General features: G+C 43.6%; 2 protein-coding genes across 3 annotated transcripts; one reads left to right on the top strand and one right to left on the bottom strand.

Annotated features, from left to right (window-relative positions):
• Nucleotides 1-2,511: 2,511 nt before the first annotated feature.
• On the top strand, nucleotides 2,512-9,040 carry LOC118362321 (volume-regulated anion channel subunit LRRC8B-like). Of its 2 annotated transcripts, none has more exons than XM_035742556.2 (5): nucleotides 2,512-2,626; nucleotides 5,151-5,297; nucleotides 5,441-7,387; nucleotides 7,822-7,911; nucleotides 8,510-9,040. In XM_035742556.2, the coding sequence occupies exons 2-5, from the start codon at nucleotides 5,160-5,162 to the stop codon at nucleotides 8,798-8,800; spliced, it is 2,466 nt and encodes an 821-aa protein (XP_035598449.2). In that variant the 5' UTR covers nucleotides 2,512-2,626; nucleotides 5,151-5,159; the 3' UTR covers nucleotides 8,801-9,040. The 2 variants fall into 2 exon arrangements, with proteins under 2 accessions (XP_035598449.2, XP_035598450.2); XM_035742557.2 differs by lacking the exon at nucleotides 2,512-2,626 and adding an exon at nucleotides 2,637-3,417.
• A 4,695-nt stretch (nucleotides 9,041-13,735) lies between these two features.
• LOC118362141 (E-selectin-like) lies at nucleotides 13,736-21,115 on the bottom strand. Its single transcript, XM_052524893.1, has 8 exons — nucleotides 21,100-21,115; nucleotides 17,886-18,281; nucleotides 17,578-17,769; nucleotides 17,080-17,328; nucleotides 16,770-16,940; nucleotides 15,087-15,266; nucleotides 14,727-14,840; nucleotides 13,736-14,561 (listed from the first exon to the last, which is right to left on the bottom strand). The coding sequence occupies exons 1-8, from the start codon at nucleotides 21,113-21,115 to the stop codon at nucleotides 14,479-14,481; spliced, it is 1,401 nt and encodes a 466-aa protein (XP_052380853.1). The 3' UTR covers nucleotides 13,736-14,478.
• Between the last annotated feature and the right edge of the window lie 338 nt (nucleotides 21,116-21,453).

Genomic DNA, 21,453 nt, shown 5'->3' with positions numbered 1-21,453 from the left:
AGGGATAGGACTACAGAAATGTTACTTGCACTGTATAGGGGTTCCCAAAGTGGGGTCTTGCTAACGATTTTATTTTTATTTTTTACATTCTTTTTTAAATATTGCTAGCAACAACAGACTAAAATCATTTTGGACAATAATTCTGTGGAAAGAGTTTAGAGTGTTCAATACAATACATTGTAATATTGTTCATCCACAATGTATGTTCTTAACTTTTAGATGCACAACATGGGCCTGGGAGGCTCACGGGGATATTGGTATCCCCAGTAATCCATCAATGATACATTTTTTTCAACTCAATCCCCCCGAATGTTATTATGAACATACAGTGGTGGCCAAAAGTTTTGAGAATGACACAATTATTAATTTCCACAAAGTTTGCTGTTTCAGTGTCTTTAGATATTTTTGCCAGATGTTACTATGGAATACTGAAGTATAATTACAAGCATTTCATAAGTGTCAAAAGCTTTAATAGACAATTACATGAAGTTGATGCAAAGAGTCAATATTTGCAGTGTTGACCCTTTTTTTTCAAGACCTCTGCAATCTGCCCTGGCATGCTGTCAATTAACTTCTGGGCCACATCCTGACTAATGGCAGCCCATTCTTGCATAATCAATGCTTGGAGTTTGTCAGAATTTGTGGGTTTTTTTTTGTTTGTCTTCCCGCCTCTTGATTATTGACCACAAGTTCTCAATTGGATTAAGGTCTGGGGACTTTCCTGGCCATGGACCCAAAATATCAATGTTTTGTTCCCCGAGCCACTTAGTTATCACTTTTGCCTTATGGCAAGGTGCTCCATCATGCTGGAAAAGGCATTGTTCGTCAACAAACTGTTCCTGGATGGTTGGGAGAAGTTGCTCTCTGAGGATGTGTTGGTACCATTCTTTATTCATGGCTGTGTTTTTAGTCAAAATTGTGAGTGAGCCCACTCCCTTTACTGAGAAGCAACCCCACACATGAATGGTCTCAGGATGCTTTACTGTTGGCATGACACATGACTAATGGTTGCGCTCACCTTGTCTTCTCCAGACAAGCTTTTTTCCGAATGCCCCAAACAATCGGAAAGGGGATTCATCAGAGAAAATGACTTTACCCAGGTCCTCAGCAGTCCGATCCCTGCACCTTTTGCAGAATATCAGTCTGTCCCTGATGTTTTTCCAAGAGAGAAGTGGCTTCTTTGCTGCCCTTCTTGACACCAGGCCATTCTCCAAAAGTATTCGCCTCACTGTGCTTGCAGATGCACTTACACCTGCCTGCTGCCATTCCTGAGCAAGCTCTGTACTGATGGTGCCCCGATCCTGCAGCTGAATCAACTTTAGGAGACGTCCTGGCGCTTGCTGGACTTTCTTGGGCGCCCTGAAGCCTTCTTCACAACAATTGAACCGCTCTTCTTGAAGTTCTTGATGATCCGATAAATGGTTGATTTAGGTGCAATCTTACTGGCAGCAATATCCTTGCCTGTGAATCCCTTTTTTGCAAAGCAATGATGACGGCACATGTTTCCTTGCAGGTACCAATGGATGACAGAGGAAGAACAACGATTCCAATCACCACTCTCCTTTTGAAGCTTCCAGTCTGTTATTCGAACTCAATCAGCATGACAGAGTGATTTCCAGACTTTTCCTCGTCAACACGCACACCTTTGTTAAAGAGAGAATCACTGACATGATGTCAGCTGGTCCTTTTGTGGCAGGGCTGAAATGCAGTGGAAATATTTTTTTTTGCGGATTCAGTTCATTTGCATGGCAAAGAGGGTCCATAAAGCACTCAGGACGGGCCCCCACGGTATGTAAACTTCTGACCCACTGGAATTGTGATCCAGTGAATTATAAGTTAAATAATCTGACAGTAAACAATTGTTGGAAAAATTACTTGTGTCATGCACAAAGTAGATGTCCTAACCGACTTGCCAAAACTATAGTTTGTTAACAAGAAATGTATGGAGTGGTTGAAAAATGAGGTTTAATGACTCCAACCTAAGTGTATGTAAACTTCCGACTTCAACTGTATGATTGAATTGAATAGGATATATGTGCATGTAATGCTATATAAATAATTCCCACAGTGATGAATACTGCTTAAATAACAGTCAATGGCAACACTCAATAAATAAATGCACATGTAGCAATGCATAGGCTAAAAATAGCAATACAGAAGACTGCATTAAGTATATGTGTTAGTTACAAGCTAATAATAACAAATCAAACTCCCAACCCTAACAAATAGGTCCAAAAGCCAATGTCTAATTGATCAGAAAATGTAGTCAGGGGGTGTGACGCAATTTCGGTGCCTCCATAGGCATCCAGAGGCCAAATTAAGTTCCACCGACTGCGCTTCCCAAATGTTATAAGAATGTGGAGGGCACCGTATAGCTCCGCATTGACATGATTGGTTGTCAATGCAACCTTTAATATTATAAATGCCTGTGCATGCGTTTCGGTGTTTTTAAAAACATTTGGGGGGGGCTGGAGGCCCAGTATAAACACAAACTCACTCCCTTGACAACCACCTTCATAACAACTCTGCTCAACAGGCCCGTGTTGCTCCGCCAAGCGCAAGAAGTATCACTGTATGCTGCAGGGCCATCGGTTATGACCATGCCGCCTACATTAATCCTGCAAAGGTCAGACATTGCACACACTAATATGCATTTTTTTCCCCATATTTAAAGGCTCTGCATATGGTCATCCTTAATCTGAAGTGGCTGTACAGCATTTACTGCATGCAGCTTCTGCCGATCTCAGGGTTGGTTCTTGCTCTTAGCAGAGCAGAGCTATTGTGAAGGAAATTGTGAGTTTGTGAATACAGGACGTACCGCCCCCCACCTACTTTCAACTATTAATGTCAATGCGGAGTTATATGGAGCCCCATTGTTAAACCATTTGAGGGGCGCATGGCGATGCGGTACGGAGATGATTTGGCCTCTCTCTGCATGCCTCCAGAGTCACATCCTCCATATGAAGCCTCCGACCACATTCGCCGATCAAGCATAAATGGTATTTTAGCTTACATGTTCGCTAGAAGCACAACTCTACACGATTTAAACCGCATGTGAGAGTCCATAAACTACACAACTCACGTCTTCTCTTTAGATGACATAGGACGTGTAGGTATGGTGTTGAAATGGATGGGTTACAGGTCTGAAGGCCTTTTAGGTCGCAGCTGGGTCTTATTGGCTAGACCCTTGTTCAAATCTCATCATGGACAACTTTAGCATTTAGGCAACTTTGCAACTACTTACTACTTTTTTAGCTACTTTGTAACTACTTGGGATGTTAGCTAAAATATGCTGCATGGTCAATCTGATGTCTGTGATACGGCATCTGCAGAAGTCAAGGCATTCATACTTATTGGGCTTCGCGGAGCAGCACAGAGCAGTTGAGCAGAGATGTTGTGAAGGACGTTGTCAAGGAAGTGAGTTTGTGTTTATTATACTGGACCTCCCGTCCCCATCTATCGTCCATCAGTTATGTCACTTGGATAAGAGCGTCTGCTAAATGACTTAAATGTAATGTATGATGTAAATGGCTATACGGAGTTCTCTGCGTTGTTACACAATTTGGGAGCCGCACGGCGATGCGGTACAGAGCTAAATTTGGCCTCTGCATCCCTCCGGAGGCTCCGCAATTGTGTCACACCCTCCATATGGAGCCTTCGACCACATTGACAGATCGAGCATAAATTGGCTTTTAATAAATATTTAACCTAACTCCTAACCCTAAATTTAACCCTGCCCCTGACCCCTAGCCTAGCAAATGTTAGACACCTAGCTAGTGTTAGCCACAACACATTGGAATTCGTAAAAATATTTTTAGCAAATTCGTAACTTTGTACTAATTGCAATTCGTAACATATCATACGCAATGGATGATTAACATCCACAAATGAATACATATCATACGAAACATAACATCAAGAGTGTACTATATTATGTCCATCCCCTTGTGTCCAGGCTGTCATCTAGGTCGAGGTGGCTGACCTTTGCAAAATACCAGGTGTATGTCAACCTGGCCATACTCTTATTCGTAATTGACCGTTTTATAGTCGGATCTGATGATAGGGAAGAAAAAAATTAAAAAATCAGGAAGTGTTTTAATATTCCTAAATTGATGTTGTCAAAATACTCCCTACAAGTTTATAGGCCCCCCCCCAAAAAAAAATCCTGTAATCCTGTAATCAATAGCCCCCGTTGACATAACTGATGGACGATAGTCTGCTAAATGACTTAAATGTAAATGTCCTCAATTTGCAGCGGGCGACAGTCACTTAGTCAATAATACTCATCGAGAGTTCATGTTTTTTTGTTCTACTCTCTTCCAGCTTGTTAGATAGTTAGATGTTGTAGTGAAACAAGCAGGGAGCAGGTCTCGAACCGTCTTCCTTCGAGCCCGAGGTCGGGCGCGCTATCGACTGTGCCACAAAAACATGCTCGAACGGCAGAGTCGATTTCCGCGCTTATAAACCCAGGGTCGTTACGATATTATCAAACATGTTCTCGTTATATCTGTGATGTTATTAGCTAACCAACTGTGTGCCAGCAGATTCACACAAAGTTTCGTATTGTTCTTCAGAGAAAATACCAATAGAAGTAGCTACGGTTTTTATCAATGTTTTTTTTTGTTACTATTTAGCTAGTCACAGGTATTGTTTAGGTAACATCATTAGCTAGCTAGCGACACTTAAGCTAACTAGCTGACGTTAGCTAGCTGTCATGTAACGTTAGATGAGGGCCATATTAATTAAGGCAGCTACTGTAGCTAGCTTCTAAACATATTTTGATAATACAACATTACTGGTAAAATGCTAATAACACAATTATTGATTAGTAAACACACAAAAGTACAGTACATCGGCTCTCACTTTTTCATGAAAATCAAACAAGTATTCTTAACTTTACAGGCAGCCTCCCCTGCCCTACACTTTCTTCAGAGTTTAAACTCAAAACTGGTTTTCAAACTCATATTAGTTTTATTTGCACAAAACCCTGGTAGAGCATAGGGGAGGTTAGGCCTTGTGGTCTTCGTGTTTCCTTATTGTTTTTGGGCTTTTAACCAGCCTAATTTATCACTTAAAACATTTTTTTTTGTTGTTGCTTTTAATACACGGTTATTATCCCTTCCTTTATGTATGAGTCTTTTCCCATGTAGGCAGCTGAGATGCTCTCAGAAGGTGAGCTGAAGGACTTTGCCCAGGGCCAGTCCCTGTGCCGTGTTCTCCAGCCCTGGTGGGATGTCTTCAGCCACTACCTATCCATCATGATGTTCTCAATCGGAACCCTCGGAGGAACTCTGCAGGCAAGGAATTTTAACAGAAACATTTTTCATTTGTGTTTTAATGCGATTTTCAATGGAATTCCATCTGTCTCCCAGTGTATAAGGCTTTAGTTCCAGGTTATTATGACGTTTCTGATGCTTCCTTATGTTTAAATGCCCTGCAGGTCACCCTCCGCAAGATCGTCTGCGTCCCCTGTCAGATGACATCAGATGACTTCTGTGTGGTTTTTAACCTTAGAGGCACCACATTAAGGAATGCCACTACTGAAGCCAGCTTCCCTCTCCTCCCCAAGGGCCTTTACAAGCTAGATCTTCAGCAGTATGCTTACGTTGACGCCGTGTGCTACGAAAAACAACTCCACTGGTTCGCCAAGTTCTTCCCCTACATCGTGATGCTAGAGACTCTGGCTCTTGTGATTATAAGTAACTTGTGGTTCAAGTACCCAAGCACCAGCTCCAGACTCATGCACTTTGTCTCCATTCTACACAAATGCTGTGACTCTCCCTGGACCACCCGGGCCTTGTCCGAGACAGTGGCAGAGCAGGTTGGGGCCCAGCCCTCAATGAGCATGTGCAGTCCTGCTCTCCAGGCCTCTTCAACATCAGACTGTAGAAGCAGAAGGCCGATGGGGACAGAGTTTCTTAGCGTTTTAGACAAAAAGGAAGGTGAGCAGGCCAAAGCTATCTTTGAGAAGGTGAAGAAATTGAAAGTACACGTGGAGGACAAAGACATCATTTATCACTTGTATATGAGGCAGATAGTCACCAAGATTGTGTTTCTGCTGTTCACCTTGGCCTATATCCCTTACGCAGCCTCACATATCCTGTTTGACGTTGACTGTGTGGTAGATTCCCAAGCGGCGCTGATGCCGTTTCAGCCCTTTCACTGTGTTCACTCACTGGCCACCATTTTCTGGCTCCTCTCCTTGGTTTACACAGTACTGATGGTCATTTACAGCTTGACTTGCTTCTACAGCTTCTGGTGGATGATGAGAAACTCTCTCAGGGAGTACTCCTTTGACTCAGTGAGGGAGGAGAGCAGCTATAGCGACATCCCCGATGTCAAGAATGACTTCGCCTTCATCCTCCACCTCCTGGACCAGTATAACCCTCTGTTCTCTAAACGCTTTGCAGTCTTCCTCTCAGAGGTCAGTGAGAAGAAACTGAGGCAGCTCAACCTGAACTACATGTGGCCTTTGGAGAAGCTGACCCAGAAGGTGATGCGTAACGCTCAGGACCAGATAGAGCTCCATCTCATGCTCCTCAGCGGCATCCCAGAGGCCGTGTTCGATATCAGGGAGCTAGAGGTGCTCAAGCTGCAGCTGATACCGGATCCTAGGCTCACGCAGAAGCTTACGCAGCTTGGGAACCTGAGAGAGATCTGGCTGGATCATTCTCCTGCCACCGTAGACCTCATGGCTCTGGGGTTTCTCTCTGAGAACCTGAGGATCCTGAGGATGAAGTTCACAGAGGTGGAACAGGCTCCCTGGTGGGTTTTCAGTTTGCGTAACCTGACTGAGCTCTATCTGTATGGAGATATGTTCAATCGGGACACGACGTTCGTCAACAGCCTACCCAAACTCAAGAATCTGAAGGTGTTATTCATCAAGTGCACCATCACCGCCATGCCGAAAGCGATTACCAACTCAATACCCTCGATACAGAAGCTTTCCGTCGACAACGAAGGCACCCAACTCTCTGTCCTGCAGAGTCTGAAAATGATGTCACAGCTCACCTGCTTGGAGCTACCGAACTGTGATCTCCAGCGGATACCGAGTCCTATCTTCAGCCTGAAGAACCTGCAAGAAATAGACCTCAAAGGGAACAACCTCAAAACCATTGAGGAGATCGTCAGTTTCCAGCACCTTCCCAAGCTCTCTGTCCTGAAGCTGAAGTACAACAGTATCACTGACATCCCTGTCCACGTCGGCGTGCTGGGAAACCTGGAGCAGCTTCATCTGGGTCATAACCTCATCAGCTGCATGCCACCGCAGCTGTTCCTGTGCAGCAGACTCTGTCTGCTAGACCTCAGTCACAACAAGCTGTCTGCCATTCCTATTGAAATACAGGAACTGAAGAGACTGCAGCTCCTCAATGTGTCTAACAATAATGTATGCATATTATATATGATTAAGATTACGCATTTAATGTGTTCATTCATTAATCAAGTTTTTTTTTTGGGGGGGACTTTCTTTTTATACAGACAAGTGGACATCATTGTAGTTGTGTAGGCTATTTGATTGTGTTAACTTAACCCACAACCCTAAAAGATTTATAAAGCAAGTGTAAAAACTTGAGTGTTAAATCATTGTATTGAGAGAAAGGTAATATATAGGTACCTTTTCTTTGAGAGAGAGAGAGAGCGAGAGAGAGAGAAAGACAGAGAGAGAGAGACAGAGAGAGAGAGAGAGACATCAGAACGACAGGCTGAATTACAACTTTATAATCAGAATCTATTTGTTTTTATCTCTTATACCTCAGATTGACCGGCTGAATTACACCTTTATAATCAGAATCTATTTGTTTTTATCTCTTAATACCTCAGATTGACCATCTCCCAGAAGGTATGTTCCAGTGTAAGACCCTCCAGTCCCTACTGCTAGGTCACAACAACCTGTCAGTGGTCCCCCAACAGGTAAGTGAGCAGAGTTGGGGTCAATTCTATTTCAATTCATGAAATCAACTGAAATTTCCTCCAGGGTTTTCTATAGGACAGATTTAGGCCCAATACGTGGTTGGACAGTAGGTGGCAGGGACTGTGAATAATTATGTATACATTCATTAGTATCATTCCAGGGTTTTCTATAGGACAGATTTAGGCCCAAAACCTTCTGTAGCTCAGTTGGTAGAGCATGGCGCTTGTAACGCCAGGGTAGTGGGTTCGATTCCCGGGACCACCCATACGTAGAATGTATGCACACATGACTGTAAGTCGCTTTGGATAAAAGCGTCTGCTAAATGGCATATATTATTATTATATTATGGTTGGACAGTAGGTGGCAGGGACTGTGAATAATTATGTATGCTGATTTCACTAAATGAATTTCCATGTACATGGACAATAAAGGATATCGTATTGTGTTGTTCCTGAATTGAATAGCCTTAGTGCAAGTCTGTTTGTGCTATCATGCCAACACCTTGTCACTCATTCCAGTGAAAAGGAGTTGACTTGATAACACAAAAATTCTGGGAAAGGCTTCTGAAGTGAAATGGAATTGATCTCAACCGTGCAGGTGGGTGAGTTGACCAACCTGGTGGTGTTGGACCTGAGAGGGAACCAGCTGGAGAGCCTTCCTGCCGAGCTGGAGGAGTGCCACAGCCTGATGCCTAGTGGACTGCTGGTAGAGGAGGGGCTGCTCAACTCTCTGCCCCCCAGTGTCAAGGAGGGCTTCCAGGGGCCTGATAAGGAGTACCTGGGGAAAATGGAGGCTGAAGGAGTGGGGAATGCTCTCACCTGTAACCCCATTATCTGTAATACAGCAGGACATGGAGATACGGCCTGCAGCGTGATATACTCCATGTGATGGGGCTATCCCAAGTGAACCTCTTACCTCAGTGGCTTTAAACCTGGTGTATTAGTAGACCTGTGTGTAACGGATGTGAAACGGCTAGCTTAGTTAGCGGTGTTCTGTTCGCGTTGAATAGCGTTTCAATCGGTGACGTCACTCGCTCCGAGACCTTGAAGTAGTGGTTCCCCTTGCTCTGCAAGGGCCGCGGCTTTTGTGGAGCGATGGGTAACGATGCTTCGTGGGTGACTGTTGTTGATGTGTGCAGAGGTCCCTGGTTCGCGCCCGGGTATGGGCGGGGGGACGGTCTAAAGTTATACTGTTACATATGTGGTTTACCTGGCCTAGCCACAGGGCATACTTATTTAGCCTTTATTTGATCTGGGAGTCATACTGAGACTAAGGTCTCTTTTACAGACGAGCCCCGAATTACAAAAATTACAGAAAATACACACATTAAAATATAAAATACAAAGTACAATCAGAAAGAAAAACGGTCAAAAAATAAACCACATTCATCAGTAGTGAGGTCCTCAATCAGTTTTCTGAGTTACCTTAGAAGCACCGAAACATCACATTTCAGAACATTTTGAAGATTGCTCAACAAATAAGGTGCGAGAAAACTAAAAGCTGATTTACCAAACTCAGTAGAAACCAAAATAATTTCCAGAGTTAATCATCACTGAGAGGGGGGGGGTGGTAGCTCATAAATCTAAAGGTTAGTAATGATGTTAGGTACAGTGATTGTTTTTGTTAAAGGGCTTTATAAACGAAAACGTAGCAATGTATCAATCTACTTGACATCAAAGTCCATGCAGTGATGAGTACGAAAACTGTCTATACGTTTAAAGGCTCATAAGAGCAAAGGACGAATCGACTAGGTTAAGTACTAGTAAATGGGAAAATACTTACTTTTATAACAGTATTGTAATATGACGGTTCCAAATGAACACTCCCATGTTCCAATCCACTCTGTTGTTGCCAAGTACAACATACAGTCACTGTTTACAGTGGACCACTGACAAGTTCTGTTTGATTAAAAAAAATATATATACTTATATTTTATACTGAGCTCCTGTTGGGCATTTCATATAACACAACCATTTGTTTTTATAATGATGATTGCCGTGGTTTAGCCTGTGTGGTCAGACTAGTCACATAACTGTGGTCACTTAGTGTTACTCGTGCCACATACAAATAAAAGTGTGATTTTGTGAACTTAACCATGACACTGTTTTTGAAAGACTGGGCAAGTCTATCAGCCCATATCCACAATTTAAAAAAACATGTTAACTAGGTAAGTCAGTTAACAAATTCTTATGTACAATGACTGCCTTTTGGTAGGCTAAAGGACTGCGGGGACGGGCTGTGATTAAAAATAAAAATATCTATAAATATAGGACAAATTACACATCACAACAAGAGAGACACCACAACACTTCATACATAATGAGAGACAAGAGAACAACAGCAAGGCAGTTATTTATTTATTATTTAACACATGACAACACGGCATGGTAGCAGAACAAAACAGGGTACAAACATTATTGGGTACAGACAACAAAGGGCAAGAAGGTAGAGACAACAATACATCGCGCAAAGCAGCCACAACTTTTTTTTTTTTTTTTGCAGACTTTTTTAAATTTTTATTAACAACAAATCAATACATAAAGCACATGAGGGAAAATGGAACACAAAGCAGCCACAACTGTCAGTAAGAGTGTCCGTTATTTGAGTCATTGAATGAAGAGACTGAGATAAAACTGTGCAGTTTGAGTGTTTGTTGCAGCTCGTTCCTGTCGCTAGCTGCAACGAACTGAAAAGACGGAACAACCCATGAATGTGTGTGCTTTGGGGACCTTTAAGGTGGGAGATCTTTCCACGGTTCTGGATGGCCACCATGTCAGTGTAGTGCTCCTTGCACCACTTTCTAGCAGTGTCCCATCAAGCTATACTTTACAGACTGAGAAATGCATTGGCTGTCTGAACTGTATATAAACTAACTGGTGCATCTTAATTTTAAGGCATAAATCAATTCTCTCAACAGTACTTACCATTGTAAGTTTAAAATGTGATGCTCTTCTGCAGGTAAATCTCCAAACGATATGTTTCTAGTCTTATCAATTGGATGAAATGATACTGCTCTCTGGTACTCTGTGCATATTGTGGCGTACAGCAGGTCATCCACCAGGGGGAGACTCGTCAAGGCCTGGTGACAAACGGAGTATACATCACGAGGCGATGGCTCCCTCTGCTGGTCGTGCCAGGTCTATTTGGGGCTGGTGAGTAATCAAGGTCTGATTGATCACCAGCTGTACGAGTCCCATAAAGCTGCGAGAATGGCAGCACACAGGGGAGAGACTGGGGGAGGAAAGGACTCCCGTATAGTTGGGGACAGTTCCAGAGATATATATATATATATATATATATATACACATACATACATACACACACACTGCTAAAAAAAATAAAGGGAACACTTAAACAACACAATGTTATTCCAAGTCAATCACACTTCTGTGAAATCAAACTGTCCACTTAGAAAGCAACACTGATTGATAATAAATGTCACATGCTGTTGTGGAAATGGAATAGACAACAAGTGGAAATGATAGGCAATTAGCAAGACACCCCCAATAAAGGAGTGGTTCTGCAGGTGGTGACCACAGACCACTTCTCAGTTCCTCTGCTTCCTGGCTGATGTTTTGGTCACTTTTGAATGCTGGCGGTGCTTTCACTCTAGTGGTAGCATGAGACGGAGTCTACAACCCATACAAGTGGCTCAGGTAATGCAGCTCATCCAGGATGGCACATCAATGTGAGCTGTGGCAAGAAGGTTTGCTTTGTCTGTCAGCGTAGTGTCCAGAGCATGGAGGCGCTAGCAGGAGACAGGCCAGTACATCAGGAGACGTGGAGGAGGCCGTAGGAGGGCAACAACCCAGCAGCAGGACCGCTACCTCCGCCTTTATGCAAGGAGAAGCAGGAGGAGCACTGCCAGAGCCCTGCAAAATTACCTCCAGCAGGCCACAAATGTGCATGTGTCTGCTCAAACGGTCAGAAACAGACTCCATGAGGGTGGTATGAGGGCCCGACGTCCACCGGTGGGGGTTGTGCTTACAGCCCAACACCGTGCAGGACGTTTGGCATTTGCCAGAGAACACCAAGATTGGCAAATTTGCCACTGGCACCCTGTGCTCTTCACAGATGAAAGCAGGTTCACACTGAGCACATGACAGACGTGACAGAGTCTGGAGACGCCGTGGAGAAAGTTCTGCTGCCTGCAACATCCTCCAGCATGACCGGTTTGGCGGTGGGTCAGTCATGGTGTGGGGTGGCATTTCTTTTGGGGGCCGCACAGCTCTCCATGTTCTCCAGCTTGACTGCCATTAGGTACCGAGATGATATCCTCAGACCCCTTGTGAGACCATATGCTGGTGCGGTTGACCCTGGGTTTCTCCTAATTCAAGACAATGCTAGACCTCATGTGGCTGGAGTGTGTCAGCAGTTCCTGCAAGTGGAAGGCATTGATGCTATGGACTGGTCCGCCCGTTCCCCAGACCTGAATCCAATTGAGAACATCTGGGACATCATGTCTCGCTCAATCCACCAACGTCACGTTGCACCACAGACTGTCCAGGAGTTGGCGGATGCTTTAGTCCAGGTCTGGGAGGAGATCCCTCAGGAGACCATCCGCCACCACATCAGGAGCATGCCCAGGCGTTGTAGGGAGGTCATACAGGCACGTGGAGGCCACACACACTACTGAGCCTCATTTGGACTTGTTTTAAGGACATTTGGGACAGTTGGATCAGCCTGTAGTGTGGTTTTCCACTTTAATTTTGAGTGTGACTCCAAATCCAGACCTCCATGGGTTGATACATTTGATTTCCATTGATCATTTTTGTGTGATTTTGTTGTCAGCACATTCAACTATGTAAAGAAAAAAGTATTTAATAACAATTTTTCATTCATTCAGATCTAGGATGTGTTATTTTAGTGTTCCCTTTATTTTTTTGAGCAGTGTATATAATATACACACACCACATTACAACAACGGCCAAAGAAACCTTTCATCATTCATTCCAGGCTACTCTGGAATTTCCAACTTGGAAACTTTCTCCCTCTTTTAGATATCTGGACTCTATCCTATTGTGTCGGTCAGACAGATAAGAGCGTCTCTGAGTAGGTGCCAGGAAACAGGAAACAAACAGGAAACAAAGATTGAGGAAGCAGTCATTAACAACAGCCTCTGCCCTGGGCAGAGACTCACAGATACTGAGCTGGTGTTGAAATGTCTGGCTAACACCACATCAACAACAGCCTCTGGCCTGGGCAGAGACTCACAGATACTGAGCTGGTGTTGAAATGTCTGGCTAACACCACATCAACAACAACCTCTGGCCTGGGCAGAGACTCACAGATACTGAGCTGGTGTTGAAATGTCTGGCTAACACCACATCAACAACAGCCTCTGGCCTGGGCAGAGACTCACAGATACTGAGCTGGTGTTGAAATGTCTGGCTAACACCACATCAACAACAGCCTCTGGCCTGGGCAGAGACTCACAGATACTGAGCTGGTGTTGAAATGTCTGGCTAACACCGCATCAACAACAGCCTCTGGCCTGGGCAGAGACTCACAGATACTGAGCTGGTGTTGAAATGTCTCTTTCACTCCTTTGAAATGTCTGGCTAACACCACATCAAGAATTTATTGTCATGAAGAGTGGGGTGTATAATCTGTTGAATCTTGTAAGCTAACAGTTGACAAATGTACTATGTCAAGTCAACCTCTATTTCAAGTGCATTTCATTGAGTTGGGTTTTGTTATAACAGTGTAGAATTTGACTAACCCACTACTGTGTTTCTGCATTTTTATTAAAGGATATGCACAGCTTGAGAGGATACAGGGAGACAGACAGGTTGTCATGAGGATACAAGGAGACAGGTTGTCATGAAGATACAGGGAGACAGACAGGTTGTCATGAGGATACAGGGAGACAGACAGGTTGTCATGAGGATACAGGGAGACAGACAGGTTGTCATGAGGATACAGGGAGACAGACAGGTTGTCATGAGGATACAGGGAGACAGACAGGTTGTCATGAGGATACAGGGAGACAGACAGGTTGTCATGAGGATACAGGGAGACAGACAGGTTGTCATGAGGATACAGGGAGACAGACAGGTTGTCATGAGGATACAGGGAGACAGACAGGTTGTCATGAAGATACAGGGAGACAGACAGGTTGTCATGAGGATACAGGGAGACAGACAGGTTGTCATGAGGATACAGGGAGACAGACAGGTTGTCATGAGGATACAGGGAGACAGACAGGTTGTCATGAGGATACAGGGAGACAGACAGGTTGTCATGAGGATACAGGGAGACAGACAGGTTGTCATGAGGATACAGGGAGACAGACAAGCTGTCATGAATATACAGGCAGTTCTTGTTCCTGCTGTTGTTCCTGCTGTTGTTCCTGCTGTTATTCCTGCTGTTGTTCCTGCTGTTATTCCTGCTGTTGTTCCTGCTGTTGTTCCTGCTGTTATTCCTACTGTTGTTCCTGCTGTTGTTCCTGCTGTTGTTCCTGCTGTTGTTCCTGCTGTTATTCCTGCTGTTGTTCCTGCTGTTATTCCTGCTGTTGTTCCTGCTGTTGTTCCTGCTGTTATTCCTACTGTTATTGTTGTTGGTCTCTATATCAGGCTGTCGATGCTTTTCCTGTAGGTCTGTAAAGGTTCCTCAATGTCTGAGGTGCTGTTCAGATCAAACTTGTTAGCTGGAAGGAGACAATGAAGAGCATATTGATGAGTATTGTCAAGTAAGAAAAAGCCATTCTGAATCAAATTTGTGTTAAGAAAGAGATATTTTAGAATTTCTTATCTTTCTAATTCCTAGCAAATGACTGTGAGTGTAGAAGATAAGGGACTTCTTCTGTGTTTACCTTTCTGTCTGATTCGTTTGAGGAGCCATGCAGCCAGAGACAGGCCAGATAATGACACAGCGCCCCCTGCTGCCAGGCCTAGGATAGTGGGGTTCAATGGAGGCTCAGGTGTGGCTGGAGGAAACAAGAAACAACAGAGGAAAACAGTCAAACAATCTGAATCAACTGATTGGTCACATCACTGAGCCCATTTATGTAGGATATGCATTCATGATGCATTCATAAAGCCTTTATAACCTCTACATAAACATACATTGTCCTGATGACAAGCAAAAATCCAAGTTGGTCGTCTCACAGAATTTCAATTTGGTTGTGTCTCAGAATATTCAGTCTCACAGAGTAACAGAGGTTATAACATACCTGTGCAGGTAGGTGTTTCAGCGCTCCACTCCCCTGATCGTGAACACTGCATGTTTGGGGCCCCCTGGTGATCGTAACCCTCATCACAGCTGAAGTTGCAGACAGAGCCCCAGGGATGTGATGGGGCCTCACAGCTGACCTGACCCCCCAGAGGAACCACAGGAGAGGGGCACTGGACAGCTGAGAGAAGGACACAGTGGTTAGTATATTAAAATACCACAAAAGGTAACAAGCAGTTGTGGATGAAATAATGAAAATGATTGTCGTTGGAGAGCTCATGTGTGGCAGACATCCATAAGTAGATAAGAACAATAGGTCAAATGGATGCCTGCATGACTGCAACTCACTTTGGATAAAAGCATCTGCTAAAAGGTGTATATATACATATAATATTGAGTTACACTCCCTCACAGAGTTGCCCTCAGAACAGCCTCAATTCGTTTGACATGGACTCTACAAGGTGTCGAAAGCATTCCAAGGGATGCTGGCTCATGTTGACTCCAATGCTTCCCACAGTTGTTTCAAGTTGTCTGGATGTCCTTTGGGTGGTGGACCATTCTTGAAACACGGGAAACTGTTGAGCGTGAAAAACCCAGCAGCGTTGCAGTTCTTGACACATTCAAACCGGTGTGCCTGGCAGCTAATTCCATACCCCATTCAAAGGCACTTAAATATTTTGGCTTGCACATTAACCCTCTGAATGGCACACAGATACAATCCAATTGTCTCAAGGCTTAAACATCCTTATTTAACATGTCTCATCCCTTTTCATCTACACTGATTGAAGTTGATTTAACAAGTGACATCAATAAGGGATCATAGCTTTCACCTGGATTCACCTGGTCAGTCTTTGTCATGGAAAGAGCAAGTGTTCTTAATATTTTGTACACTCGGGCTGAGTAAAACCTCTCACTTCACCTCTTTCTCTCTATTTAAACTCAGTCTATACTGTTTTAGTATCGTGTGTAAATTGACTGAGTTTAAACAGAGAAGAAGATTCGAAGTGAGAGGTTTTACTCTGCCCAAAATATGTCTATGAAAATAAGTCCCTGGAGTGAGGAATTTTTGGTCAACAAAATATGTCATTGCTAATTTGCTACGTGGGGCTTATTTGATTGAAGAGAGGTTTCGTAATGTTATGTTTATGGCCCTGGTAGTTTGGGGCTCCCAGGTGGTGCAGCGGTCTAAGGCACTTAATCTCATTGTAAATAACAAATTGTTCTTAACTGATTTGCCAAGTTAAATAAATACATGTTGTTTTACGAATGCACTGATATAAGTGGACGCACGTGGCATTTCAGCAACTTTGAGAACAATTACTTAATATTGGAGTTGTACCTGTTGTTGCCATAGAGATAGATGGGGGACTAGTCATGGACATAACCCTTTTAGAAGGAAGATTGCCATTGAAGGCCTCCACTCGTTTCTCGTAGTCCCCTGGGTGGGGATTCTAGGAGTTGGGAACAATCGGCCAATAAAGAAGAAGAAAATGTAATACTTCAACATTCTCGCCTCCTCCCGTCTGCTTTGCATCTTTAAGGACATGTATTTCCATTGTTAGAGTGGTCATATGTCTATCTTGTCAATAAAGATAATGGTTTAAATTGGTTTAAAAACTCTTGTCAATATAGAAAATGGTTCAAATCAGGTCTATTTTAAAGATGCAAAAAAGTTTGTCCTTACCTTCACAGTGTGGTATCTCCTCACTCCACTCAGCAGCTGATGTGCAGGTCAGCGTGATCGGCCCCTTGAGGAGATAACCTAAGCTAAAGTTACAGCTGCTTCCATAGGTGAAGTCTTCTCTCCAGCTGATAGCGCCATCTTGTGGCTGCTGGAGGGTAGGGCAGCTTACAGCTGCAAGACAGAGTGGTGCAGTGGTCAGTCTGTGTCCAGAGACAATTCTACTGTCATACAATTACAGAACTCGTTTTATCCTCCTAGATATTTCTGAATGGAAAATGTCCTGTGTCATTCATATATTTATAGCAACTACAGTTGATGTAACATGTTATGGGGTCTACGTTTACAGATATCCAGAACCTGTACACACCAATACACTGCGGCTGTGAGTCATTCCACTGTCCCGAGGCTCCACACTGCAGGGTAGCAGAGCTGGAGGCCAGCCTCTCATAGCCCTCCTCACAGGTAAAGGTACAGGTGGACAGGTAGCTGAAGGAGCCCAGGGGATGGGAGCAGGCCATGGAACCCTTCCCAGGTTCATACAGCTCACTGCATGAGACCACTGGGGAAGAGAGTGCAGATCGCAATACATGACTAAATGTGCCACGATGAAGACATTACTCAAGATACACAACAACTGAAATACAGGAGGTCTAAGCTGCCATACTGGTATAAAGACCAATAGCAATACACTGAAGTAATTCAAAGAAAGTACAAATCAAAAGTTTATGACAAATTGTAGCTTATTTTCTTCTGTTATTAGTCTTTCCAGAACACCTTATTTATAAGGTTAATAAGAGGATATACTTACATTCACAGGTGGGAGGCTGTTCTGACCATGATTCTGAGGCTGTGCATCTCACAGGCCCGGAGCTGCTCAGCCGGTACCCCTCTTCACAGGAATACTGACACGTCGAGTCAAAGGAGAAATACCCATTGGGGTGAGAGCAACTGACACTGGCATTAGCAGGGACAGTGACCCCCTCCATCTTACATTCAACAACTGCCGACAACGGAAAACAGGCAGAGTTACAATTAAGAGAACATTGAGTGTGATAACAGTTGGCTTCATACTGCCTGTATTAGATATTTGGACTATATCATCCTGGGCTTGCTTACCGTGTTCACACTGCTCTCCGTAGAAGCCCTCAAAGCATTTACAGTGGTGGCTGTTGATGGTCTCCACACACTCTCCATGGTAACATGAGTCGCTCTGACACGAGGCTGTGAAGCACAGAGCCGTCTTCTTCTTCATACACGACTCGTCGTTCCACTTCCCTGTGTCCTTCTCTCTCTTGATGTACATCTCCACACAGTCCTCGTTGTTCCCCCCGTTGTTGGGTTCCCCGTCTGCCCAGTTCTCTGCCTCTTTAGTCAGGGTCTTATTGGTCCCCACCCAGGTCCACACGTCGTCCACCTTACGGATCCCTATCCAGTAATAGTTGGTCTGCCTGGGCAGGATGCTGTTAACAGAAGGTGACTGGCAGATCGGGTGTTGTACTGTATGTGGAGGATGAGGGCTGCAGTAGATATCTCAGATCGGGGGGAGTGAACAGGTGTTGTATGTGGAGGATGAGGGCTGCAGTAGATATCTCAGGTCGGGGAGAGTGAACAGGTGTTGTATGTGGAGGATGAGGGCTGCAGTAGATATCTCAGATCGGGGAGAGTGAACAGGTGTTGTATGTGGAGGATGAGGGCTGCAGTAGATATCTCAGATCGGGGAGAGTGAACAGGTGTTGTATGTGGAGGATGAGGGCTGCAGTAGATATCTCAGATCGGGGAGAGTGAACAGGTGTTGTATGTGGAGGATGAGGGCTGCAGTAGATATCTCAGATCGGGGAGAGTGAGGCCTAAGAGGGTTTTTATAAATTAACAACAACCAGTGGGTCTTGTGACGGGTACACAGAGATGACCAGTTTACAGAAGAGTGCAGTGATGTGTCCTATAAGGAGCATTGGTGGCAAATCTGATGGCCGAATGGTACAGTGATGTCCAGTGTACAGAAGAGTGTAGTGATGTGTCCTATAAGGAGCATTGGTGGCAATAAAGCTTTTCACGGTCTACAGTTGTTGTATTCGGCGCATGTGACCAATACAGTTTGATTTGATTTGAAATCTTTTTATTTAATTTTTATTTTACCTTTATTTAACCAGGCAAGTCAGTTAAGAACATATTCTTATTTTGAATGACGGCCTGGGAACAGTGGGTTAACTGCCTGTTCAGGGGCAGAACGACAGATTTGTACCTTGTCAGCTCGGGGGTTTGAACTCGCAACCTTCCGGTTACTAGTCCAGCATGTGTCCCACTTGTTGTTGATTCTTCACAAAAAAATACAGTTTTATATCTTTATGTTTGAAGCCTGAAATGTGGCAAAAGGTCGCAAAGTTCAAGGGGGCCGAATACTTTCGCAAGGCACTGTACCTTATTAGAAAATGACTCAATTAAAAGTGAAAGACACCCAGTAAAATACGACTTGAGTAAAAATATAAACGTTGTTGGTTTTAAATATACTTTAGTATCAAAAGGAAATGTATAATTGCTAAAATATACTTCAAATATTAAAGGTAAAAATCATTTAAAATTCCCTATATTAAGCAAACCAGACAGCACCATTTTCTTGTTTTTTTTTAATTTACAGATAGCCAGGGGCACACTCCAACACTCAGACATCATTTACAAATGAAGCATTTATGTTTAATGATTCCACCAGACCAGAGGCAGTAGGGATGACCAGGGATGTTCTCTGTTTAGTGATTCCTCCAGATCAGAGGCAGTAGGGATGACCAGGGATGTTCTCTGTTTAGTGATTCCTCCAGATCAGAGGCAGTAGAGATGACCAGGGATGTTCTCTGTTTAGTGATTCCTCCAGATCAGAGGCAGTAGAGATGACCAGGGATGTTCTCTGTTTAATGATTCCACCAGATCAGAAGCAGTAGAGATGACCAGGGATGTTCTCTGTTTAATGATTCCGCCAGATCAGAGGCAGTAGAGATGGACCAGGGATGTTCTCTGTTTAATGATTCCACCAGATCAGAGGCAGTAGAGATGGACCAGGGATGTTCTCTGTTTAGTGAGTCCACCAGATCAGAGGCAGTAGGGATGGACCAGGGATGTTCTCTGTTTAATGATTCCACCAGATCAGAGGCAGTAGAGATGACCAGGGATGTTCTCTGTTTAATGATTCCACCAGATCAGAGGCAGTAGAGATGACCAGGGATGTTCTCTGTTTAATGATTCCGCCAGATCAGAGGCAGTAGAGATGACCAGGGATGTTCTCTGTTTAATGATTCCACCAGATCAGAGGCAGTAGAGATGACCAGGGATGTTCTCTTGATAAGTGCATGAATTTGACCATTTTCTTGTCCTGCTCGCCATTCAAAATGTAACAAGTACTTTTGGATGTCAGGCAAAATGTATGGAGTAAAAAGTACATTCTTTTCTTTAGGAATGTGGTAAAGGAAAAGGAAAAGTTGTACAAAATATAAATAGTAAAGTACAGATACCCCAAAAAACTACATCAGTATTACTTTAAAATATGTTTTACTTAACTACATTACACCACTGATTATTTATTGACATGTTTGTTTTTGAACTAATTAATTTGCTAACTTTGGTTAAAATAATCTAAAACTGGTTGGCAATGCCCATAGACCAAACGCACGGTGAAATGAAACCCTCAATACTAGATTCATATTGCCCTCTAATGGCCTTTAGGCTACACATCCCTGGTCCATGCTGCCTGCAAGGCACTTGTATCCCCCGTGGACCGGTTCGTACCTAAAACATTCTAAAACATTCATCACCGCCCGGTATGGCAACTGCGTGGCATCCGACCATAAGGCGCTACAGAGGGTAGTGTGTGCAGGCCAGTACATCACTGGGGCCAAGCTTCCTGCCATCCAGGACCTATATACTAGGCGGTGTCAGAGGAAGGCTACAGTCACCCAAGTCATAGACTGTTCTCTCTGCTACCGCATGGCACGTGGTATCGGAGCGCCAAGTCTAGGACCAAAAGGCTCCTTAAAACCTCTCTAGGGTATGTGGGAGGCTAGCGTCCCACCTGGCCAACATCCAGTGAGATTGCAGAGTGCCAAATTCAAATACAGAAATACTCATTATAAAAATTCTGAAAAGATACAACTATTTTACATAGGTTTAAAGATGAACTACTTGTGAATCCAACCACAGTGTCAGATTTCAAAAATGCTTTACGGCGAAAGCATACTTTACAATTATTTGAGAACAGCGCCCAACAGACAAATCATTACAAACAGTAACCAGCCAAGTAGAAGAGTTACACAAGTCAGAAATAGAGATAAAATTAATCACTTACCTTTGATGATCTTCATATGATTGCACTCAGTTGACATTCATTTATTCAATAAATGTTCCTTTTGTTCAATAAAGTCTCTCTTTATGTCCGAAAACCTCCGTTTTGTTTGCGCGTTTTCTTCAATAATCCACAGGCTCAAATGCAGTCACAACAGGCAAAAAAAAAAAATCCTAATTGTATCCATAAAGTTCATAGAAACATGTCAAACAATGTTTATATTCAATCCTCAGATTGTTTTTAGCCTAAATAATCGATAATATTTCAACCGGACAATAACTTGGAAGAGTTATAAAAGGTCAACAAGAAAGGCACTCTCTCGGTTGCGCGCATGAAAAAGCTCTGACACGGCAGGGT

Source organism: Oncorhynchus keta, chromosome 1, assembly GCF_023373465.1.
Source record: "Oncorhynchus keta strain PuntledgeMale-10-30-2019 chromosome 1, Oket_V2, whole genome shotgun sequence".
NCBI lineage: Eukaryota > Metazoa > Chordata > Actinopteri > Salmoniformes > Salmonidae > Oncorhynchus > Oncorhynchus keta.
The sequence above is the reverse complement of the archived record's forward strand: the minus strand, read 5'-3'. Positions and strand labels throughout refer to the sequence as shown.

What these genes read in the sequence shown, in the direction of transcription:
- LOC118362141 (XM_052524893.1), bottom strand. An exon ending in CGGAGAGCAGTGTGAACACG is followed by an intron (nt 17,770 to 17,885) that starts GTAAGCAAGCCC and finishes CGTTGTCGGCAG; the next exon opens with TTGTTGAATGTAAGATGGAG. An exon ending in GGAGATACCACACTGTGAAG is followed by an intron (nt 15,267 to 16,769) that starts GTAAGGACAAAC and finishes TCCTTCTCTCAG; the next exon opens with CTGTCCAGTGCCCCTCTCCT.
- LOC118362321 (XM_035742556.2), top strand. Translation starts at nt 5,160, where the DNA reads ATGCTCTCAGAAGGTGAGCTGAAGGACTTTGCCCAGGGCCAGTCCCTG. An exon ending in CCCTCGGAGGAACTCTGCAG is followed by an intron (nt 5,298 to 5,440) that starts GCAAGGAATTTT and finishes AATGCCCTGCAG; the next exon opens with GTCACCCTCCGCAAGATCGT. An exon ending in TGTCAGTGGTCCCCCAACAG is followed by an intron (nt 7,912 to 8,509) that starts GTAAGTGAGCAG and finishes TCAACCGTGCAG; the next exon opens with GTGGGTGAGTTGACCAACCT.